General features: G+C 46.5%; 1 protein-coding gene across 1 annotated transcript in view; it reads left to right on the top strand.

Annotated features, from left to right (window-relative positions):
- Positions 1-22,920, top strand: part of PIK3C2G (phosphatidylinositol-4-phosphate 3-kinase catalytic subunit type 2 gamma) — a 209,831-nt gene that overhangs the window by 109,359 nt on the left and 77,552 nt on the right. Inside the window, 3 exon segments of the mRNA XM_064155587.1 lie at positions 5,486-5,555; positions 5,558-5,581; positions 7,533-7,627. Coding sequence (XP_064011657.1) covers positions 5,486-5,555; positions 5,558-5,581; positions 7,533-7,627 — 189 coding nt within the window.

Below are 22,920 nucleotides of genomic sequence, written 5' to 3'. Positions count from 1 at the left end.
ATTTCGTAATCCAAGGGGAACCCAGATTGCAAGATGAGCTCTGAAGAGGCAGTCTGGCATAGTGTGACCTGTTGCTAGGGACTAGACTGCACAGCTGTCATTGTTTACTTTTCAGTTGTGTCTCTGAGTGTGAGAACCTGGAACAAATTTAGAAGTCCACTCTTCTCTGGTGGAGTACTCATTGCCTGAAGCAGAACAAATGCAGTTGTCCAAAAGAGGAAAGCTGCAATATGTTACAGTGCAGTCAGGCAGAGAAATTAGTAACACTGTAGTTCTAGTCACCTAATTAGGTGTTGACCAACAGGTTGTTTGCTGAGGGGAAAAAACACAACTAGAAGTAACTGATTTGCCCTTGGAATGGGCTGCCCAGGGAGGTGGTGGAGTCACCATCCTGGAGGTGTTGAAGCCAAGCCTGGATGGGACACTTAGTGCCATGGTCTGATTGATTGATTGATCTGGTTGACCTCACTTGCTGTCTACAGCTACCTGATGGGAGGCTTTAGCCAGGTGGGGTCGGGCTCTTCTACCAGGACAACCAGCGATAGAGCAAGAGCACACAGTCTCAAGTTGTGCCAGGGCAGGTCTAGGCTGGATGTTAGGAGGAAGTTCTTGCCAGGAGTGGCATTGGAATGGGCTGCCCAGGGAGGTGGTGGAGTTGCTGTCCTGGAGGTGTTGAAGCAAAGCCTGGGTGAGGCACTCAGTGCTATGTCTGGTTGAGTGGCCAGGGCTGGGTGCTAGGTTGGAGTGGCTGAGCTTGGAGGTCTCTTCAACCTGCTTGATTCTATAATTCTATGAACTAAACCTGGATGAAAATTACCATTTTAAAGACATGGAAAAAAACAGTCATAGAAGCATTGTTAAAAGTTTTTTTGGTTTAAGCTGCTCTTTGTTCTAGCTAAATTCTCAGTGATTTTTGTGGCAACCATCAAGTGTTCAGGGAAAGGGAGTGCCTGAACCTCCTGCCTTTCCGAAGCCATTATCAGAGGCCAACAGGGCAGGAACGTGGCAATCTGTTGTGCAAATCCTTTGTAAAAGTGCTCTGGTACAGAGGAGCTGCTCTTTCTTAGGGGAATGCCCTTAAAGACTGCAGCATGGAGTTTGTTGTGCTGCAGTTGTCCAACCTTCTCTGCTCCCAGGGTTTTCAGTGTGCATACATCGTTATGCATTCATCGTGGCAAGCTCTGGAAAAACAGCTGTCATCTCATATCCAAACTATGAGGCTGCCTTCTGATGCCTTAAACTGATTTCTCTTTCTTGAGTCACAGAACCAGAAAATCAATTAATTGTGTCCTTCGGTTCAGGACTAATTTATGGATTACTAAAATCAGTTTTGATTGGAAGTCTCTTCCAGCCTAGTTGAGTCTATGAATTCTATGCATCACTCAAAAGTTTTGCAAGAACTCTTCACTGGGAAAAAAAACCCCTCTAGGCTGATGAATTCTCAGACTAGAAGATGAGATAGTTTTCAGGCATGTGAAGGGTAGGACACTTTACTCATGACCTCCTCGCAGACCTTACCCTGTTCTTGGCTTTTCTCAACTGAAACTGCTGTAAGGGAGGTGTGGGCCAGTGTGAAATGGTGTGTAGTGGCAGTTGAGTTCATAAGTGTTTGCTGTTGTGTAGAGTCTCTGAGAATGCTTGATGTTTTCCTATAAATGTAACAGCTAAACCAAAACCTGTTAAATAGTCTTCTCTTGTACCTCTGGCCCTGACCCACAGTGACATTTAAGAGAGCTGTGGGTATTACATGGGGAGCTTAACAAGTTGGGCAGGTAGTTAAAAGACTGTTAACTGCCTGTTCTGTCAGAAAACCTCAACTCAGCCTCAAGCTGACTGCCAGCTGATTTGTACTTCACAGAGTGATTGCCACTGGAATGGGCTGCCCAGGGAGGTGGTGTTGTCACCATCCCTGGAGGTGTTGAAGCCAAGCCTGACTGGGGCACTAGTGCCATGGTCTGGTTGATTGGCCGGGGCTGGGTGCTAGGTTGGTCTGGCTGAGCTTGGATGATCAACCTGGTTGATTCTATGATTCTGTTTTCAGGGTGAAGGAAGCAGTTTAGTAACCTAATGACCAAACTATGGTCAAAGACCTTGGCCTGACAAGAGCTGTGTTTCCTGAAGCGAACTAACCTGTAGCTGTTTCACCGCAATGCCTGTTGCAGTTGAGCTCATCCTTACTTTGACTGCATCTTCTGGAGACAGCTGTGACCCCAGTTGTGATTCCAGCCAATTAGTGCTGAACAAATCAAGTGCTAGCTGCTGGATTTCCTGAAATGCTGTGCTTACAACAATTTTATTGTTCTTCTTTAGCTGGGAAGAAATAAGAGCTTCTCTGCTCCCAGCGTTGCCTACATCCCATGTTGGCTGCTAGTAAGGACAAGCAGTAACTAAGTGATAACATTTTTCTGCTTGACTCGGTGCCTGCATAGAGTATATTTCACTGTTCAGTAACCTGTTGAACTAGGCAAGAAAGGAAAGGAAAAGCTAATTGCCATATTATCTGCACATGCTTGCACACGAGCCTTTGCAGCAACTGCATAATTCAACAATAGGCTCATATGAAAGGAATTGTCTGGGGTTTTAGTATGCAATCCTCCTTTAAATGGGTTTTGTTCTAAATAGCCATGTGATTATTCAAGTCACAACTTCGTCCAGTTCCTGGGCTCCTCAACTCAAGGAGATGTGAGAGGCTGGAAAGTGTCCAGAGAAGGGCAACAAAGCTGGGGAGGGGCCTGGAGCACAGCCCTGTGAGGAGAGGCTGAGGGAGCTGGGGGTGTGCAGCCTGCAGAAGAGAAGGCTCAGGGCAGACCTCATTGCTGTCCTGCAGCTACCTGAAGGGAGGCTGTAGCCAGATGGGGGTTGGTCTCTTCTGCCAGGCAAGCAGCAGCAAAACAAAGGGATACAGTGTGAAGTTGTGGCAGGGCAGGTCTAGGCTGGATGTTAGGAGGAAGCTGTTGTCAGAGAGGTGATTGGCATTGGAATGGGCTGCCCAGGGAGGTGCTGGAGTCACTGTGGCTGGAGGTGTTGAAGCCAAGCCTGGCTGGGGCACTTAGTGCCATGATCTGGTTGATTGTCTAGGGCTGGGATGCTAGGTTGGACTGGCTGAGCTTGGAGGTCTCTTCCAACCTGCTTGATTCTATGATTCATGTTTTTATCAGGCTGCACTGACAAAACTAATGATTGCAAAAAGGCCTAACTTGGGGCTAGCATAATAGCTTTTTAATAACGTGTACTTTCCCTATCAAAGGCCTGGCAGCACTATACAAACAATTATCAGCTGTATTAAAAGCATTACCAAATATATACCCTATCAGAGAAAACAAAACAATGCAACCAGGCCTGAGCTGCATCAGTAAGAGAGGGTTTGACAGGGCTACCAGTGGCAGCTGCTGGCAGCAGAGCAAGTCAGGCCTTCCACCTAAGTCTGGCTGCTAGCCATTTGTTTTGAAATAGCCACAGCCTGTGGTTCATTTGATGGTCAAATATGCCTGGTGTTTTACTTCACCCTGTGAACTCAGAGTCTCAAATTCAGACCTGCAAGTGCACTGCACTTCTGAGCACCTATCTTTACAGCTGCTTCCCTTTCTCAGCTGCTAGTTAGGAGCAGTTGTTGCTGCCAGTGTGGTTGTCTTGTCTCCCATCTTCCAGAGACAATTTACTTTTCCAGTGCTAGATATGAAGCTGGAGGAGAGGAATCTGGTGGTGTGTTGAGCTGATACAGAAGGCATCATGGTGACCCATGTGATGCATTCTGCCTACAGACTGATTCTGATTTCACCAAATCGCTGAATGGCAGCAGATGGAAGGGGCCCTCTGAAGATCCTGCAGTCCAACCACCCTGCCAGAGCAGGATCACTGCAGTGGCTCATGTAGGAACACATCCAGGCCAGGCTTTGAAAGTCTCTCGAGATGGAGACTCCAATTTATATTTGCCAAAGAGCAACAAAAAATTTTAGTCTCTGGAAAATACCGCAAGCTACAAGCAAAAAACAAAAGGGGGGGGGGGGGGGGGCGGGAACAAACAGCCCAAAGCAGACTGAGGTGTGGAAAGGCTCTGATGGGCTCCACCTCAGTTGCTTGTTGATGACATACCTCTTGGTCCTGGAGAATACAGCCCTGCCCCACTTGGTCCCAGAAAAGCTTCTGCTTCTGTGTGCATCCTATTAGTGTGTTGTTCTGTTAGGTCACTCTGGGCTCTGGGAAGCTAAATCAGACCATTACACTCATGTTCAGTTAGAGATCCCTCACAAAATCTGTGCTGGGCTGTAGCTATACTGGTTTAACTAGAATCCACTGAGATTATATGCAGCTTTCTGCCAAACACTGAAATATTTTCCCCATCAGAAATGGCTGTCTCCCTGATTTCAAAACTTTCCTCGGGGTGATCCTGGGGGGAATGTATTGATTTCTTTGCTGAATTTTCCTTTAGAAAATTCCATTTCAAAATTCCTTCTATTTAATAAATACTTTGAAGCATTAAGATGCACACCAGGAGACCTGACATGGACTTAAACTTATCTGAAACCAAACCATTTTTGTGGGGAAATGTGCAGTTTGAGCCTAGCTGGGATACTTTTGGTGAGAGGAATTAGATGTTAGGCTGTGAAAAGGAAACCAGTGGTGGTGGCTGCTGCACCTCACAGGCTTGCTGAGATGGGTTAAAAGCAAGGACATAAACATAGATAACACAGAGTTTGCTCTCTGGCCTTGGGCTGCACTTCTTTCTCTCTAGCCTGCCATCTGTGTGACTAATCCTACTGCTTCCTAACTCCTCTGGCCAATCCTCCAAACTCACTTTGAACATAAGGCAAGTCTGGGGTAAGGTAGAGGGGTGGAAAGGAGGTGGAAGGGTGGTTGGGAGCCCCTCCTGGGGACTCTGGTTTCTGGCAGGGCTGCTCTGTTTCTGTACTACTTTTTAACTTGTGTATTGCTGCCCATAGCTGTAGAGATTGTAACTCTCTGTTTGTCTGCTGTGCTAAGCTGTGCATAGAAAGCTTCATTCTAATTTCCAGCTCAGCTGTGTCTAGTCTGGGTGATTTTCACAAGCATGGGGGGGCAGGGAACAGCTGAACCATCACAGGAAAATTTCAAGGTGAAATTCTTTCAGAACAAAAGAAATCTTCAAGTGCCTACTGATAGTCCCCAGGGCACAAATATTTCCTGGTTTGGTTAAGGGCAGCAAGATAAGATCCATGACCTGGTTCCTATTTCAGGTCACTGCAACACCATGAGCGCTCAAATGGACAAGGGCCATTTCTCGACCAGCCTTGTGTTTTCTTTCCCCTTGTATAACCACTGAAGAGTTTATCCAGTTATCTGCTGGGGGGGTGTGAATCTTGTTATAGTACAGCAAATGAATAGATTTGTTTGGGGCTTTTCCCCTCACTCTCAGTTTTGAGAGGAAGCCCTGTGTTCCTGTATCAGTGAGAGTCAGGAGGGGCTGCAGTGGTCAGCAGCTCTTATGGTGGCTGTTTATTTCGCTTAGTTTCCCAGATCAAGATGTTCGCCAGGACAGCAGCCAGCAGCTAGGAAATCTGTCACATGATGAACTGCTGGCAATACCCTCCCACAGCTGGTTCAGGTAAGGGGGAAAACTGAGAGTCAAGGAAGGCTTCTGTCCAGATCACTAACTTCATTAAGTGCTTTTCATTCTTTTGGTTTGATTGATACGTTTCTAGCAAAATACATAAGAGAGGGCAGTCAGTTGATGCAGTCATGGAGTCATAGAATCAGCCAGGTTGGAAGAGACCTCCAAGCTCAGCCAGTCCAACCTAGCACCCCAGCCCTGGCCAAGCAACCAGGCCATGGCACTACGTGCCCCCCAGCCAGGCTACGGCTTCAGCATCCTCCAGGCCCCAGCGATCCTCCACCACCTCACTGGGCAGCCCATTCCCAATGCCAACTCACCCTTTCTGGACACAACTTTCCTCCTAACAATCCAGCACTAGGACCTCCTTAGCACACTTCTTGAGGACTGTGGTCCTCCTTGTTCTGTGCAGCTTGCCTAGGCAGAACGAGACCAAGCCACCTGGCTACCAGCCTCCCTTCAGGTAGTTGCAGACAGCAATGAGCTCTGCCCTGAGCCTCCTCTTCTGCCGGCTGCCACACCCCAAGCTCCCTCAGCCTCTCCTCCACAAGGGCTGTGCCTTCGGGCCCCTCCCCAGCCTGCTGCCCTTCTCTGGATGGCCTCTCCCAGCACCTCAACATCTCTCTTCGAATGGAGGAGCCCAGAGCTGGATACAGCACTCAAGGTGGTGGCCTGAGCGCAGTGCTGACTCCAGGGGCCAGAAGAACCTCCCTTGTCCTGCTGGCCACACTGCTCCCTGAGCCAGCCCAGGATGCCATGTAATTCAATGATTGAATTAACAAGCAGAACTGAGGTGTATGGCTGTTTTCTATTCGAGGGCAATATGACTTTTGGCATGCTGATTGAACTTTCCCTGTATGCTGCAAGAAGCTATTTTCAAGTGAAACAAAACAACATGATTGCATCCGAGCACAGATAATTCTGCTACGACCATTAAGATGAGGGCTGGTGGAGTCAGGACTTTGTGGCAGTCAGGAAAGTGAGGATGGTGAGACACTGGCACAGGTTGCCCAGGGAGGCTGTGGAGCACAGAAGCACCCAGTGTGATCTTTGACCACATTGGGTGATTCTGTGCTCCACAACCTCCCTGGAGGTGTTCAAGGCAGGTTGGAGAGGCCTTGAGCGACCTGTTCTAGTGGGAGGTGTCTCTGCCTATGGCAGGGGATTGGAACTGGCTTTGAGGTCCCTTCCAAACTAAACCATTCTATGATTCTGTGGGGAAAAGTCATTGTCAGCATAGAGTACCCAGGCTAATTTGAGTGTACAATTACCTCTTTACCTCTTCACATTGCATGCCACTGGAAATCAGTGTTTTCCATGTCATGGGACCACTGCTTCCAAGGTAAACACCTCGTGGATGAGTAGGTGCTCTACTGTGGTTAAAGAGGAGCCTGTGAAAACTTAATCCTTTTCATTTCTGACACATGGTCTTGTTATTAATGTCTCAGTGACCCTCAGCATGGGTTGTGTGTTTTAAAACGTTTTACTGTGTAAATGCATGCACAGGTATAAACATAGCTAGATAAATAAATACATAGATGTGTCATCTGCTGCTATGAAGCAGTGGAACCTGCACAGCTTTGCAGCCCTCACACAGCAGGACACTTAAATGACTTTTCACCTCCAGCTTCTCTTTCACAAATAAGTTTGCTTTGCAAACCAAATAATCAGATAAAAATTTAGACAAGCCATTGACCATTTTCAGAGAAGAAAGCCTGCATGTTTGCATGTGTGTTACTGCTCCAGGCTCAGAATGATGTCTGTCCTACAGATGGTGCCAGCTTTTGTGTCCTGAACTTCCTCTGCTCGCTGCATTGCTCGGGCACTCCCTGTATGTTGGATTGCCTCACCCAAACTGAGCACTAGGTCTTCTCTGATTTATACTGTTACAAAGAAAACACAACAAAGCAGCATACAAGTGATTCTGATTAATTTCTCTGTTCAGGTGCTCAAATTTGAGTGGAGTCTTGAAAGCCCTCTAGTGACACTCCTGCTGACCCGTTCTCTTCAGAGCATCCAAGTAGCTCATCAGCTTTACTGGTAAGATCATTTGCCATCACTGCCAAAATCAGTCTCTGTCACAGTGAACTTTACCTATGGTTCTGTTGGTGACAAACTCTCTTTTTCTTCAAATCACCAGTAAGCCTAGGGGGTTGTTCTTTCTTTATTCCCTCCCTTTCAGTACTGGTATGGTAAGCTGCATGCAAGCCCCCACTTATCTTCACCCTTCATCCTGCCACTGGTGGGAGGGAGCGGGGAGAAGAGGTTTGTTCCCTTAAATGTCACTTGTATTTTTCATGTTTTTCTGCTTTGAGCCAAAAATAGGCTTCCTCAAAAATTAGTGCACTCCAAGCAATCTTGTCTTTACTTGGAAAGGGTTGCCCCAGGGAGGCTGTGGATTGCTCCATCCCTGGAGGTGTTTCAAGCCAGGTTGGATGAGGCCTTGAGCCGCTTGTTCTGGTAACAGGTTGTCCCCTGCCTACTGCAGTGGGTTGGAACTGATGGAACTTTGAGGTCCCTTCCAACCTAAACCAATTCTGTGGTTCCTATGATCTTGCTATTTGTGATTTCTCTGACCTCCCAAAGTTGCCAGGGTATATCTCTTACCTCTCAATGTGCCTTGACTTGTGATTGCAGAGTTCCCAGTAGTTCCTTTTGGCAATTATGAGCATATGAAAGTCCTGGCAGGTGACTGCCAGTTGCCATCTACCTCTACAATGGAAGACGCCTCTGGTCATGATATTGCTGTGTGCAGGGTTAGGTGTTCTGCTTGCTGTGCTGTTGCAGCAAAGCTCTCCAAATAGGAATGTGGCTTTCTGCTGTCTGAACTGCCCTGTGAGGTGAAAGTCAAACTGCAATATGGGGTTGGGGTATTTCCTTTAGTAATGGATGGATGAACTGAGGCTTTCATTTACAGTTGAAACGGTTCAGTCCCCTTAAAAGCAAAAGCTTTCCTCCCTGCAAGGCAAGACAACTTTAATGTTGTCATTTGGGTTGATGAAGTGTGAGGTTTGTTAAAGCGAGCATAGATCATACTTTCATACCTGTGTGATCTCTGGAAGTGTAGTGGGGATAAAGGGAGTTATGAATGTGTTTGTTTTTAGTGACATGAGTAGGATAACAATAACTTGCCTAATTGGCACATCTGTCAAAGAGAGAGAAACTACATTTAGCAAAGCATTCTTCTGCAAGTGACTGAAATATGCCTGAGATGGTTTCTGCTGTCTTATATTGAGTTTAGTCATATTGGATAGAGTTCTTAAATGTGCTCAGAGTTGGTAGCTTTTCTGTGCAACTAGAAATGATTTCTAGAGCTCAGTGGACAGTGGGGACATCATTTCTTTGCCTGTTTTTGTTCTGACTCCTCTTATGCTGTACTTAATGCAGTGTGAGAGGGCTTCTTCCTCTTTACTTTTCAATGTGGATCTCAATTCCACCCCCCCTCCACGTTTTGCTCAAGCTGTCTCATATTATAATCTTGGGTGCTATGGAGCAGATATTCTACCCTGAACTACAGATGTCTCTATCTGGTACAGTACAGTTTAATGGGGCAAAATGCATTTGCTTTCTATGTAGCTCCATCTATAGCATAACTGCATGTGCATCAAATGCAGTCTTTCCCAGTGCTCACTCTGCTCTCTGCCTGTAAGCTGGCAGTAGCCCTGTTCATGCTGGGTATCTCCTTCATTTAGAGGTTTTGTTCAAATGATGGCATTGTAGAATCATTTAGGTTGGAAAAGACCTTCAAGATCATCTAGTCCAGCCATTGACCCTACTCTGTGATACCTGGTGACAGGCCAAGGGGCAGTGGTACAAGCTGAGGCAGAGGAAGTTTCATTTAAACATCAGGAGGAATTTTTCCCTGTGAGGGTGACGGAGCCCTGGCACAGGCTGCCCAGGGGGGCTGTGGAGTCTCCTTCTCTGGAGATATGCAGAAGCTGCCTGGATGTGTTCCTGTGTGATCTGGTCTAGGTGATCCTGCTCTGGCGGGGGGTTGGCCTGGCTGAGCTTTGGAGGTCCCTTCCAGCCCCTGACATTCTGTGATTCTGTCAAGTCCACCCCAAAGCCATATCCCCAAGCACCACATCTGCTCAGCTTTTAAACCTTTCAGGGGAGGGGGACATTCGTGCAACCCTTTACTGTTCAGAAATGAAGCAATGAACAAGAAAAAGACATTCCAGGGCAGAAGATCAGAGTGCAGGCTGGAGCACAGGAGTTTCAAACATGGCCATGAGGACAAACTTGTTCCCTGTGAGCGTGACAGAACATAGGAGCAGGCTGCCCAGGGAGGCTGAGGAATCTCCTCCTCTGGAGGCATTCCAAAGGCACCTGGATGAGTTCCTGTGTGAGCTGCTCTAGGTGCTGCTGCTCCAGCAGGGCTCTTGGACTGAATGCTTCTATCCACACCGAGCAGTTGAGTGCTGTGCACGACTCTTAAAGGCGACACCGTGCACCTTTCTGCTTGATCACTGTTCTCCACCATGGTCCTCCAGCAAACTGTTCTCTGCTTAACAGTCCCATTTTTGTAGCTATTTCTATTCCTGGAGCAGCATTTTGAGAGGCTGCTGCCCAGGACATCAGTTCTCTTTACAACATTGGACAGGCATGTAATGGGGTTTAGTTTAAAAGCCTTAATGAATTAATAGAGGCTTCCTTCACAAGTCGAATTGTCAGTAGCTGTTTCTTCCATTTATCTCTACAGCAGCTGAGTGATTTAGTCATGTGAGGGCCAAATGTGTTCATGTGCACTCACCTGAGTGCTTAAGAAATGGGATCAGCTAACGTTCTCAAATGTTGTGCCTTGTTCCATTACCAGATTAGAAAGCAGGAAACAAAGACAGGTAACAATGCACTGTAGCAACAAGATTGTGTTCTTTTTTTGCTTCTAATGAGTGCCATGACCCTTCCACTGTCAAATAGTTCATCATTGTGCACACTACCTGCCCAAAGGAAAACTTGGAAAGGACAGCTCTAATCACAGAACGTTAGAGGTTGGAAGGGACCCTCAGAGAACATTGAGGCCAGCCCCCTGCCAAAGCAGGATCCCCTAGGCTGGTCCACACGGGAATGCATCCAAGTGGACTTTGAAAGTCTCCAAAGAAGGGAACTCCACAACCTCTCTGGGCAGCCTGCTCCAGGGCTCTGTCACCCTCCCTGTGAAGAATTTTCTCCTCATGGTGAGGTGAAACCTTCTATGTCCCAGTTTGCATCCGTTGTTCCTTTTCTTATTCCTGTGTAACACCAAAGTGATTGCTCTGTGTGTGTGGAGTTCTTCTCACTCTTATTCTTGAGGTATTTGGACCATTATCATCCATCAGTGTCTGAACTCCTCACTGGTGTGTTTGAATGTGCTCCTCTGCTCAAGGACAGTGCAAGTTGCCCATGCATACAGTCCCAGCACAGGACCATGTCCATGAGGCATGGGAGACTTTACCCTGCCTCACAATCTCCTGGAAATTGACTTTGATTCTATCACAGAATGTCAGGGGCTGGAAGGGACCTCGAAAGATCATCGAGTCCAACCCCCTGCCAGAGCAGAGTCTCTTCTCATCAGAATTCCCAGAAGGGCATAAGGCTGCAGCCTCCATTCCCTAGAGCTATGGTAGGAAGTTCCTGAACTGGTTGTAACGAAGCAGAGAAGTTGCTCGAAGGGATGGGAGATCGGCTGGTGCCCTTTGGGCCCTTCTGGGTTGCTGAGAGGGCTCTCTTCACCACCTCGCTACCTCTTTCACAGGCAGGGACTTCTGTCAGCTTTTGTGCTGGAGTTTTCCATCCACCTCTCTGTCCCTGGCAACTTACCAGTCAGTTTCCCACTTACTTGAGTGTTTTTTGGCGTTCAGCTACTTTCACAGGCGGCCTGCTGCAGCATAGAATGGTAACCAGCTGGCTGCAGCAGAGGTGCCCAGGAGTGTTCTCACAGATGGTTGCTTCTATAGGAGATTGAATAACAGGAGGGAAGGCAGTGTCCCTCAGGGCCTGTGGCAGCTGCTTCAAGGTGGTGCTAAGAAATAGCTTTCCTAGTTCTGGAGGAGGGATGATGTGTTTGCTCTTTGGCAGATCAGGAGTGTCTGGGATACTTACCTCAACAGAAGAAAAAGGTGAAATCCTTGCTGAAGGCAAAGGGTCCTTTGCCTTCCTAAGTCGCCAAAACTTTATAGCACTTTCCTAGTTGACAAAATCTCTGAACTACATTTTGTCTGGCAACCAAAAGAAAAGGGAGAAGTCTTCTCTTTTCCTGTTCACACCTTGTACAGAAGTAGGACTGAAAGATGAAAAAGGAACTCCTAATGAAACCAGAACACTGGGAATAACGTGGATTAAAACTACTGATTTCAAGACTAGAACACAGTAGGGTTTTTTTCTATAGAAAAAGAGAAATATGAGATCCAAAAAAACATTTATAGGGGGTGTGTGTATGTGTGTGTATGTATATATACAGTTTAAAAGTCTTCCAGTGAAATTCTCTACTACTGGGGGGTTTGCTCCTGGACATTACGTTTTCCACAATCCTTATTGCTTGGTTTCATTCAGAACTCCAGCACTGGGACAGTAGATTCCTGTTTCATATTTCCCAAAAAGAGATGTATTTTTCTCTGTCCAACCTGGCCTGCAGTAACCATAATTTATTTGAAGACTTCAAAAGAAGGAGTAGATGAAGCAGACACACATCTGTCCAACACTCTGAATTATCTGAACCTTAAGCAGATGTCCATGCTTCAGCTCTTTGTCTTCCCACATTATGGTGTCCTTGTTCCATAGCTAGAAGTCGTCGGCTCTGCTTGCTGTTAATGAGCAGCCTAAACAGCTGCATAAAGCAGGCTGAGACCCCCAGGCCATTAATGTTACGTTAATATAAACACAAAAAGGAGATTCTGCTCCCCCGCTACTCTGCTCTGGTGAGAATGCACCTGGAATACTGAGTCCAGCTTTGGGCTCCTCACTTCAAAGCAGGGACCTGCTGGAAAGAGTCCAACACAGAGCTATGAGGAGGACTGCAGGACTGGAACACCGCTCCTCTGGAGGAAGGCTGAGAGAGCTGGGGCTGTTCAGTCTTGGGAAGGGTGAGAGTGGCTCTTATCAACATCTATAAATAATCTGGGGGGTGAGGCAGAGGGGGAGTGTGTGTCTCAAGATGAAGGTGCCAGTCTCTTTTTGTTGTCACCCCATGAGAGATCAAGGAACAAGAGGTACAAGCTAGAGCACCTCAACATGAGGTGACACGTCTTTCCAGTGAGGGTGGAGAGCACTGGCACAGGCTGCCCAGAGAGGCTGTGGAGTCTCCTTCTCTGGAGACCTTCAGAACCCACCTGGATGCATCCCTGTGCACCCTGCCCTAGGTGATCCTGCTTTGGCAGGAGGGTTGAACTCAGTGATCTCTGAAGGTACCTTCCAACCCCAAACATTCTGTCATCCTGTGAAAAGACATCTCTGTTTTTCTTTGCTAACTTGGTCCTTCTTACTGAGCAGAGTCAGAAGGTGACTTAGCCCATGTGTAACTTTAAACCTGCCAACAGGCAGTTCCAGGATGCGTTTGACCAGTGGCGATGTTGCTCTGCGTTAGGATTGCAGTTCAGGTCTGGAGTTGCAGAGTCTTTCAAACATTCTGAGAGTAATCTGTCATTCACCCAACTGATGATAATGTCATAGATCAACCAGTTTGAAAGAGACCTCCAAGCTTAGCCAGCCCAACCTGGCACCCAGCCCTAGCCAATCAACCAGACCATGGCACTAAGTGCCCCAGCCAGGCTTGGCTTCAACACCTCCAGGGGCAGTGACTCCACCACCTCTCTGGGCAGCCCATTCCAATGCCAATCACTCTCTCTGGCAACAGCTTCCTCCTAACATCCAGCCTAGACCTTCCCTGGCACAGCTTGAGCCTGTGTCCCCTTGTTCTGTTGCTGCTTGCCTGGGAGATGAGACCAAGCCCACCTGGCTACAGCCTCATTTCAGGTAGCTGCAGACAGCAATGAGCTCTGCCCTGAGCCTCCTCTGTTGCAGGCTGCACCGCCCCAGCTCCCTCAGCCTCTCCTCACAGGGCTGTGCTCCAGGCCTCTCACCAGCTTCATTGCCCTTCTCTGGACACGTTTTAGCATCTGAAGATCTCTCTAGCCTAGTATTTGATGTAAACATTGTTATGTTGTAGGCTGCAGGGAAGTTCAGCTAAGAGTCGAGTCTCATCTTTGGGATTTTTGTTCTGAACTCACAAGTCTTACTTCTGAAATGACAAGAATTTGGAAACATGTTGTTTTTTTTCTCTAGTTGCTTACATGCATAGTAAATAACACCATTACAACTTTATTTTTGCTAGATTGTCTATTGTGCTGAGTGCCTCATTATTAGCCACGTGGGACTTGGGTTATTGCTTTGAGTAACAGACAGATAATGATCTTAGTTCCCTGCTACTGAATTTCTTTCAAAAGCCAGTTTTAAAAAAAAAAAAAGATTGCATCAAATTAAACTAAGCAATTTTGTTGTGGGAAAGCACAAATAAAATATATTCAGTATTTACAGGCTGAGTAGGCAAATGCTACATTTCAATTGACAAACCCATTTAATTCAATACCTTTTAGATAGTAAGGAAAAGTTATTGTTGTAGGCTTAATTTTCTGGCTGCAAAGAGCAATGGATGAGGCAGTTAGTGCCATGGTCTGCTTGATTGTCTAGGGCTGGGTGCCAGGTTGGGCTGGTTGAGCTTGGAGGTCTCTTCCAACCTGGTTGATTCTATGACTGGCTGTCTGTGACCACCAGTGATAAAAGGAGGTGCCAGCTACTGTCCATCTCTAGCTACCCTGAGTCTGTCAATACTGCTCAGTAAAAGAAGACTGAGGAACAAGACCAAGTTCTAGACCTTTGATCTGCCATAATTTCTAACTGCTGCCTTCCTCTCTGGCCCTACTTGGGACTCCTTTCTCCAAGATAGCACTGGAATGCAGTTTGGGAATGGTTCACTCTGGGAATCACCCCCAAAAGACAAGATGGCAAAAGTGGCCCAGTTTTACACACTGTCCTACAACACTGCTCTATCCACACCGGGATGCTTCTGTGAACCATCTGAGCAGGTAATGCTGACCTGCAGGCTGTTTTCATCTCTCTGCTGTTTGTGGCCTGTAATTTAACCATCAGTGTTTCTGAGGCTGTTGACTGAAATGCACACAGAGAGACTTTTACCTCGTGGCCAGAGAGCGTAGCGAGCACTAGGGAGACCTAAAGCCCAGTGGCGGATAACAAAGACTCAGGCTGTGTGCTGCGTAGGGAACTCGTCCTACTACAGCTGTGCTGTTTGCCCCCAGCTCCATCAATCTCTTAGTCCTGTAAATGTACCCTAAAGCACAGGGAGCTGCTGCCTGGGATGGCTGAAGGCTGGCTCTGCACACCACAAGTGACACTTCCAGGCAAAGCTACAGGCGTGTTGGCAGCTGTTGTACCCTTTGGAAATGTTTGTACAGTTCCTGTCCAGACTCTTCTGAGGACAATGGAGAGAAGCCTGAATCCATACTTCTTTGCAGCTTATGAGACTCTTTCCTTTTGGCTTGAATGGCCTTCCAATCAGGCAGTTTCTCTCTGAAGCTCAGAGTGTGACAAAACTAACAGCAGGTAAAAAGTGCTGCTAGACAAAGTTGCTTCTTTAAATGGCTCTTCAAATCACGTTTACTTGCCAGGGAGCAAAGCTGTTACAGATGTTGTGATTCCTCTTTATAAACGTTAATGTTCTGACTGAAATAATAATCATCCTCAACTTCTAAGCTTGAGACTGAAGGGAACATGGAAATAAACTCCAAAGAGTCAAAAAGCAAACACTACATGTGGAGGTTAAACATTTTAAATCTAAAGAGGGAGGTAGTTCTTGCTTGCTGTTAAAGTCCATTTAAAAACTAATCAAGCAATAAAAAGTGTGCCTTTATGGAACACACCTTCGAGATCACTGAGTCCAACCTAACACCTAAGTAACTAAACCACAGCACTAAGCACTCTGTTCAGTTTTGGGCTCCCCAGTTGAAGAGGGACAGGGAGCTGCTGGAGAGGGTCCAGCGGAGGGCTGTGAGGATGATGAGGGGACTGGAGGGCATGGCTGATGAGGAGAGGCTGAGGGCCCTGGGGCTGCTTAGTCTGGAGAAGAAGAGACTGAGAGGGGATTTCATAAATGTTTGTAAGTATCTGAGGGCTGCCAGGAGGGGTGGGACAGGCTCTGCTCACTGCTCCCTGGGATAGGACAAGGAGCAATGGGTGTAAGCTGCAGCACAGGAGGTTCTGCCTCAACACAAGGGGGAACTTCTTTACTGTAAGGGTCCCAGAGCACTGGCACAGGCTGCCCAGAGGTTGTGGAGTCTTCTCCTCTGGAGCCTTTCAAGGCCTGTCTGGATGTGTTCCTGTGTGATCTGTGTTAGATAGGATTGTCCTGCTCTGGCAGAGGGGTTGGACTCGGTGATCTCCTGGGGTTCCTTCCAGCCCTTAACATCCTGTGAGCTGTGACCCACTTGTGGAGGGGAACAGGACTGAGGAAGCAGAGCAGGTTGTCACCGAGGAAGGGATTCAGAGCAGGGCTCTGTGCAGATGTCATGCTAAGTTTTCATCTGTGCCTTTCATCTTTTCTCCATTAAAAATGTTTTATTGTTGCTCCCCTTCCAAACCAAAACAGAGTGCCAAAGTCTTCCTTGACAGATGCTGCACGTAATCTTTGCTTGTCCCAGAGGAACATTTGCATTGTAAACCAGAGTGGTAATAAATCAGGAAAGCTTTTGACAAAACATCCATCTCCTTCTGTCACTTCAAATGGATAATTTTGAGTCATGAATTTGATGGATGTGGAGGGGTTGTTTTGGTTTTTAAACTGAGCAAGAGTGCTAGGGGGGAAAAAAAAGAAGTCTGAAAGCCATAAAGCTTTCTGTGGTGTGACATTTGCTTTAGGTGTGCATCGAGCTAGGCAAACACACAAACAGTGACCACCTTAAGTAGTGCTAGATGTCCAGATCACAGAATTGTGACAGTATCTGCGATCTAAAGGTGATGCAGTTTTCCCAGATCAGGTTGTAATGTATTTTGGAGGGTGAGCAGCAGGGGGAATCTCAACAATGCTCAGCTGAGCAGCTGCTATTGTGTTTCTGTGGTGCAATGTTAACTTCTCCAGCTGAGAGCAATCCTGTAATTGAGAGGGGCCCCTCAGTGGTCTGCTTCTCGGCTGCAAAGTCACAGTTGCTGGAGTGAAACACTAGAAGAGGACACCTCACTTTTCATTTGCCAGGTATAATATCTCTTTTTTAATGATCTTCTTTGCATTTTGTGCTTGCAGATTCAGTTTTTACCTCTTGTGAACGTTTGGGAATTATTTCCTCATCATCTCCTTTGCACAAAGCCTTTTTTTGTCTGAATGGTAATTATTGTATGCAAAATGAATCTCCAGAGGTTTCAAAACTGCCTCTTGCTCTCTTGTAGGTCTTCTCAGCTTAGCAAGATTTTGTGCTTTAACTATAGCTGTTTGAACCATGCTTTGGCAAAGTTTGTCTCAAGCGGCCCTGGAGAGTTGGTTTAAATCTTTCCTTTGAATGTGTGTCACACTTTAACAATGCAGGCTCTGAGTGGCTTGGATTGATGTGTTGGGAGTTGTCATGTTTGGATACCGTGCAGTGGATGGCAGGCTTGCCTGGCTGATTTGGCTTCAGTAAATCATTCCTGCTCCTAAACACTTTGAGTGGCATCTTTAAAGAAAAGCAGGAATAAACAGAGAGAGTTTGAGTGGATAGAGGGCTGTCAGGGTAATGAGTTATTGGTCATTTTAATTTGCTGTTGGTTTTATGTTTCTGTGATTAACACTTCTAGCTTTAATCATCTTCTCCACCCAAATGAAAGCTGAACCTTGGACCTTTGTCTAAACGACTGAAACACTGAAAAAGGAAAATAGTGAGTTAGTCATTGCTGAAAGTGTTCCACCAGTACAGGAGTTAACAGAAAATTACTTTGTGACTGATGAGAAGAATTTTCCTGAGAAAAGAGTTCTCTAATCTGAACCTAAATGGAAATATTAACTATTTTTCTAATAAATTCTTTGAAAAAAAGAATTAAAGCCAATGCTTGTAGGGAGGAGAGGTGGAAGGATTGCCAACAAATTCATGCCAGGTCAAGAGTGCAGCATTATGACAAGTCAGTGTTTGTAGGTGTTTGCAGATGATGAATGTTTCAGGCTTAAGTTCATAAAGCCCTCGCTGTCTGAAGATGTTTCCTGCAGCATTAATTGCCTTCTGAATGCTTACCCATGTTAAATGGCATGTTAGCCTGTAATGGCAATGTTGTCATTTGGACTGGGACCAGAGAGCAAAAGCTGAGAGAGGGAAGGAACAACTGTCAGATGAGTTGTCTTTGCATGGCTCTTTTGTTTGAACAACACTGCTGGCTTGTTGTAATAACCTCTCTTAAGCAAGAGAATTACGCAACGGACAGTGTCTCGCCTGCTCTCATTGTGTTTGCTTGGCAAGAGTCCACCTGCTTGAAGCTGATGTTTGGTGGACTCTTGAGTTAAACAAAGGAAACTGACCTGTGAATTCCAAAGAACGAATACTCCTCCCAGATCTAAGGGCTGTGAAATTCTGCTCGGTAGTTGACAGTGGCATTGAGCACTTCAGTCAAAAGGCAGTGTTCCAGTGTCAACAGCAAAGCAGCCCTCAGGAAAAATCCTCTTTTATGCTTCTTACTCTTCATTCTTCTAGTTTGTGTCGCAGGATTTAGAGCTTGAGTAGATTTAAATAATAAAAATTTAAAAAGCCACTAAAAAGTCTTGTCCCCCTCCGTGAGAGTACTCAGCTGCCCCCCAGCAGTTGCTCACAGTCTGTTATCCAGTGAAATTAAAGGGGCTGCTCCCCAAGCTCTCCTCCTACTCCATTCCCAGCTCGGTGCTCGCTCGCATGCAGTCAGTGGGATTCAGGTGCATGCTTTCCTGCATGCAAGGTTTCTAATCTGTGGTGTTTCGCGTTTGAAAATTGAAAGCTTTCCTCAAGATTCACTTGGAAATGGGCAGAGAGTGAAAATCAGCATGGCCCTGGCACTTGAAAGGCTTGAAACTAGGAATTCCTTCCACCTGTTGCTGCAAACTGTCTCTCCAGCACTCCAGTTCTGCCAGTCTCAGAGGTCTGAGCAGGTGTCACTGATCTGAGAAAGGATGGAATTGCCACGGTTCCAGCACCTGCACACGAGCATTTAGGCAGGCTAAGGGGGGATCACTGAGGGAACCAAGACTGGTGGCAAAGCAGCTATCTTTATAGCAGGAGAGATGCAGGGAGGCAAGAGGAAAGCAGAGGTAACAGCGAGGGATGTAGTTCTGCCTTGTTCCCTAAGACAGGAGAGAGAGTTTTTGCCAGCTGCAAGGTTTAGAGGCAGGCAAAGACCTCCATGATGGAACTGTGAGATCTAGAACCACTTCCAGAACAAAACATCATTCCCAAGCATAGCTTGCACTATTACTCTCCTCTGTATAGTGTCATTTGGATTTGATTGCCTGTATGGCTACATGTTCCTCTGGAGACCTTGAGCCTGCACATATACCATTCAGTGCTTCTGTCTCAATCAAAGTTACTGACTTGAGAAAGCAAACAGCTATCAACTCCCCTTGCAGAGGAGCTGCTGGGGACTCGTACTTGATCATTTCATGCAAATCCTGACTGACTTATCTGTCCTTGGTTGCCCTGTGTAGGTTTTCTAAGAACCTGGAAGGCCAAATATTGGTTAATAAACAGTCAGTTGTTCATTCATAAGAAGAAGCTCTTATGGGGTTTTTGCATTGCAGACACAACAGAGAATGTTGCCCAGGCAGTGGCACAGGCAAAACCCCAATCTCTGCTATTCTGTGCCCTGTCCAATCAACCAGACCATGGCACTAAGTGCCCCAGCCAGGCTTGGCTTCAACACCTCCAGGGAATGATGGCGACTCCACCACCTCCCTGGGCAGCCCATTCCAATGCCAATCACTCTCTCTGACAACAACTTCCTCCTAACATCCAGCCTAGACCTCCCCTGGCACAATTTCAGCCTGTGTCCCCTTCTTCTGTTGCTGCTTGCCTGGCACAAGAGCCCAACCCCACCTGGCTACAGCCTCCCTTCAGGTAGTTGTAGCCAGCAATGAGGTCTGCCCTGAGCCTCCTCTTCTGCAGGCTGCACACCCCCAGCTCCCTCAGCCTCTCCTCACAGGGCTGTGCTCCAGGCCGCTCCCCAGCCTTGCTGCCCTTCTCTGGACACATTCCAGCATAATGGAAAACACAAGGAAAAGTTGCTAAAGGGAAGCTATTGCTGAGACATTACCTGACTTGCATTCTGCCCACATCACCAGTCACTGGTGTGGGTATAAAAGTTCTGTGACGAGGCAGAAAATATCATATTTGGTGATGATACCATGTGAAAAGTAACTGTGTAACAGGTCCCAAGTCATAGGTGACAGCAAATGCCCTTTGGGATAAGAAAGCAGTAGGTTTTCCTTGGTGTTAAATGAGAGGTTTTGTTACGTCAGCTGGTGGAGATAAATCTTTGGATCAGTACAAAGTTATCTAATGCCCTCCCCCACAGAAAACCAGCCAAACCTGAACTGATATTAATCAGACTCATTAGCTATGGTGTGGCAGTTGCCATCTTGGTTAATGAAGAAGGACCTGAACAGGGATTTCCAGAGTTCAATCCATGAATGTGGATTGATGTAAGGAGTAAACTCTGTATCAGTTTGTACATCTTTAACTGAGGGAAAGCCCTGTTTGGACATCAGCAAGGGCAGTGGGGCTCTCTCTGGGAACTAAGACATTATCCTCTGCGTGGAGGAGGCCAGACAGTGAACAGGATTTCAGCATGTCTTAGGCAAAAGGACAGCTGGTAAAACTCTGCTCACCAAGCTCAGCTCATTTCTACTTTCACCTGTAGCATTTCTCTTGAGTCTGGTGTTGAAAGGCAGTTTTTATTCTTCTGCTTGAGCTGCCCCACGATGCTGTTCCACTGTATGTGATTATTTCTATCAGGAGAAGCATTTTTATTGAGTGAGCTTTTCTGATAGGCACTGTTTAGCCAGCTTCTGAGTGGCTTGCATAACCCACAGAGCTGATGTAGGGGGGTTTGGTGATAGGGCAGTTGGCTGAAGTGAATTTAAGCAGCCACCGTGTCAAATGTCCTTGCCATTATCAGTGCTTTGTTCTGTGTGTCACTCACAAGTACGTCGCTTGGTCATGGTGTGAGAAAGAAAAGTCACTTAAATAACATCTCATTTTAATATCATTTTCTCCAGCAATTTTAGAGCTGACACTTGCAGCCTTCATCTGTTGCTCTGCTTTATCATCAGGAGGTTTTTTTTACCAGCAATTTAAAGCACATTTAAGCAGTAATTTGCTTGGCTCTGCAAGGCTCTTCCATGGCTGCCACCCCATGAGGGCTGCCACTGCTTTGCTGGTGGAAATGATGTGGCACTTAGCCATATCAGTTTTTTCACACACAGGGTTTTGTGCTTGCTCAGCAGAGTACATGTCTAAGGAGAAATGCAGCTGATTCAGGGATACTCATGCAAATAAAGAGGGAGTGAGGGAAGAGGGGAGGAAAATTATGATTTCTGCCTCTCCTTCCACTGTCTGGCTGCACCCCCATATAGACCGAGCATGGAGACAGACTTGGAGTGCAGCAAAGATACCTTTAGCAGAGCCAGTGGCACTCTGTGTCAGGAGGCTGATCTGTTCTGTTTGTTCTGCCAAGGCAGAAGCTGCCCCTGGAGAGCGCCTTCCACTCTTCACCTGACTGGGGACATATGGAAATGCAACCTCTGCTTGCTGCAGTAGCACTCCCACAAATGTGATCTTGGAACTGGAGCTGAGCTTTTTGTCACAACAACTAAACCTTAATTCTGCTTTTCTCAGGAGCAAAAAAAATGCCAGGTGCTGGTGTTTCCTCCCCCATGAGTGGAAAAAGGCTGGCTGTACAAGTCCCACGTGGGAAGGAGGTGGCAGTGTTATTAAGCAGACCTATTTGCCGAGGCATTTACCTCTGTGGCACAAGAGCAGCTTACAGACAAACACAACAGCCTATGAAAGCTAAATAGTTCTTTTGCCTTTTGAAAAGGGAGACAAAAGCATAGGGAAATTAAAGACTTTTGCTAAGGTCACCCAGCAGGTAGAATTGGGAGTTCAAGACAGAGTTTTAGTCCTGTGTTTGCCTTAATTTTTCTGACATTAAAATGCATGGACTTTGACCCTCAGATGTGGTTTGATTTGCAGGGAGTCGTGTAAGGTTTCCTTGATAGAAGCTTAAGAATGAGCACCTTCTTGGTTAGGGGGTTATTAAAAAGGGAGCTTAGCTTATGCAGATCTGCTCCCACAGTTGAGCATGTCTTAGCAGAGCTAAGATGGGCATAGAAACCTAGATGAAAATGAATGTCTGCTCCCCAAGAATGAAAGAGCACTGAGCTCTCTCAAATGAGAGATTGATTTCAGCAAGCCTCTGCAAACTGAGCCCAGCTAATTTCATGTAGGTCTGTGCCTCACTTTCCTACTGTGCCTGCCCTCCAGCTCTGCTGTTTGCCATGGTAACTAGGCCAGCTGTCGACTAGGAAAATACCCTTGGGCCAGCTGAAAAAGAAAAGTTTTCTTCTACTAATATCTTGCAGCAAACTTTGCCTGGCAGAAGAGCTTTGCTTTAAATTCCCACTTCTCTTTATGCAAAGCAAATACTTGGTGGCAATAAAGCAGTGAAATGGAAGGAAGATCAGAACTAGACCAGTATTTAAAGCTAAAATAGAAATCTTTAGAGAAATCTAAAGGTAATTCCTCTCCTCTCTTACCCTTATAAAAGCTGCTGTTGCTCCTGTCCTTACAAAAGAGCCCACTGAGGGAGCAAGAAAGGAACAGACTGAGAAAAGAGAAAGGAAAATAGAACCAGAGAGGGAGAAAGAAAACAGGCCTAGGAAGAAGGGATGTGAAGGTAAGAGGAACACTCCTTGCAGTGTGCTGCTGCTGACAGAAAAGAGCTGATGAGAGCTGTGTGTCATGCTGCCTTCTGCTTGAGCTAAATGAAAGCATGGTAGGTAGCTTCTTGTTTGACCAAGACTGCAGAGTATCCTGACCTGGAACGAGAGCCGCTTATTTCATTAAGAGATGGCAAAGCGTTATTTGGACTCCAGAGAGTTTGACTCCCACTATTCTGTTCTCTGGCAAGAAATTACCTGGCTGGTTATTTTTGGAGAGTGCCTTCCTGCTGCCACACTGTTGGAACTTGCAGGATCTCTCACAGTTACTCTTTTGACCAACTCACAGACACACACCCGTGCAGAGAGAGAACAAGGTGCTCTGATCTGACCATCAGATCCATGCATCCTTTGCTTTGCAGCA

The sequence above is a fragment of the Pogoniulus pusillus genome, chromosome 15, assembly GCF_015220805.1.
Source record: "Pogoniulus pusillus isolate bPogPus1 chromosome 15, bPogPus1.pri, whole genome shotgun sequence".
NCBI lineage: Eukaryota > Metazoa > Chordata > Aves > Piciformes > Lybiidae > Pogoniulus > Pogoniulus pusillus.
This window is presented reverse-complemented; position numbering and strand designations above follow the sequence as displayed.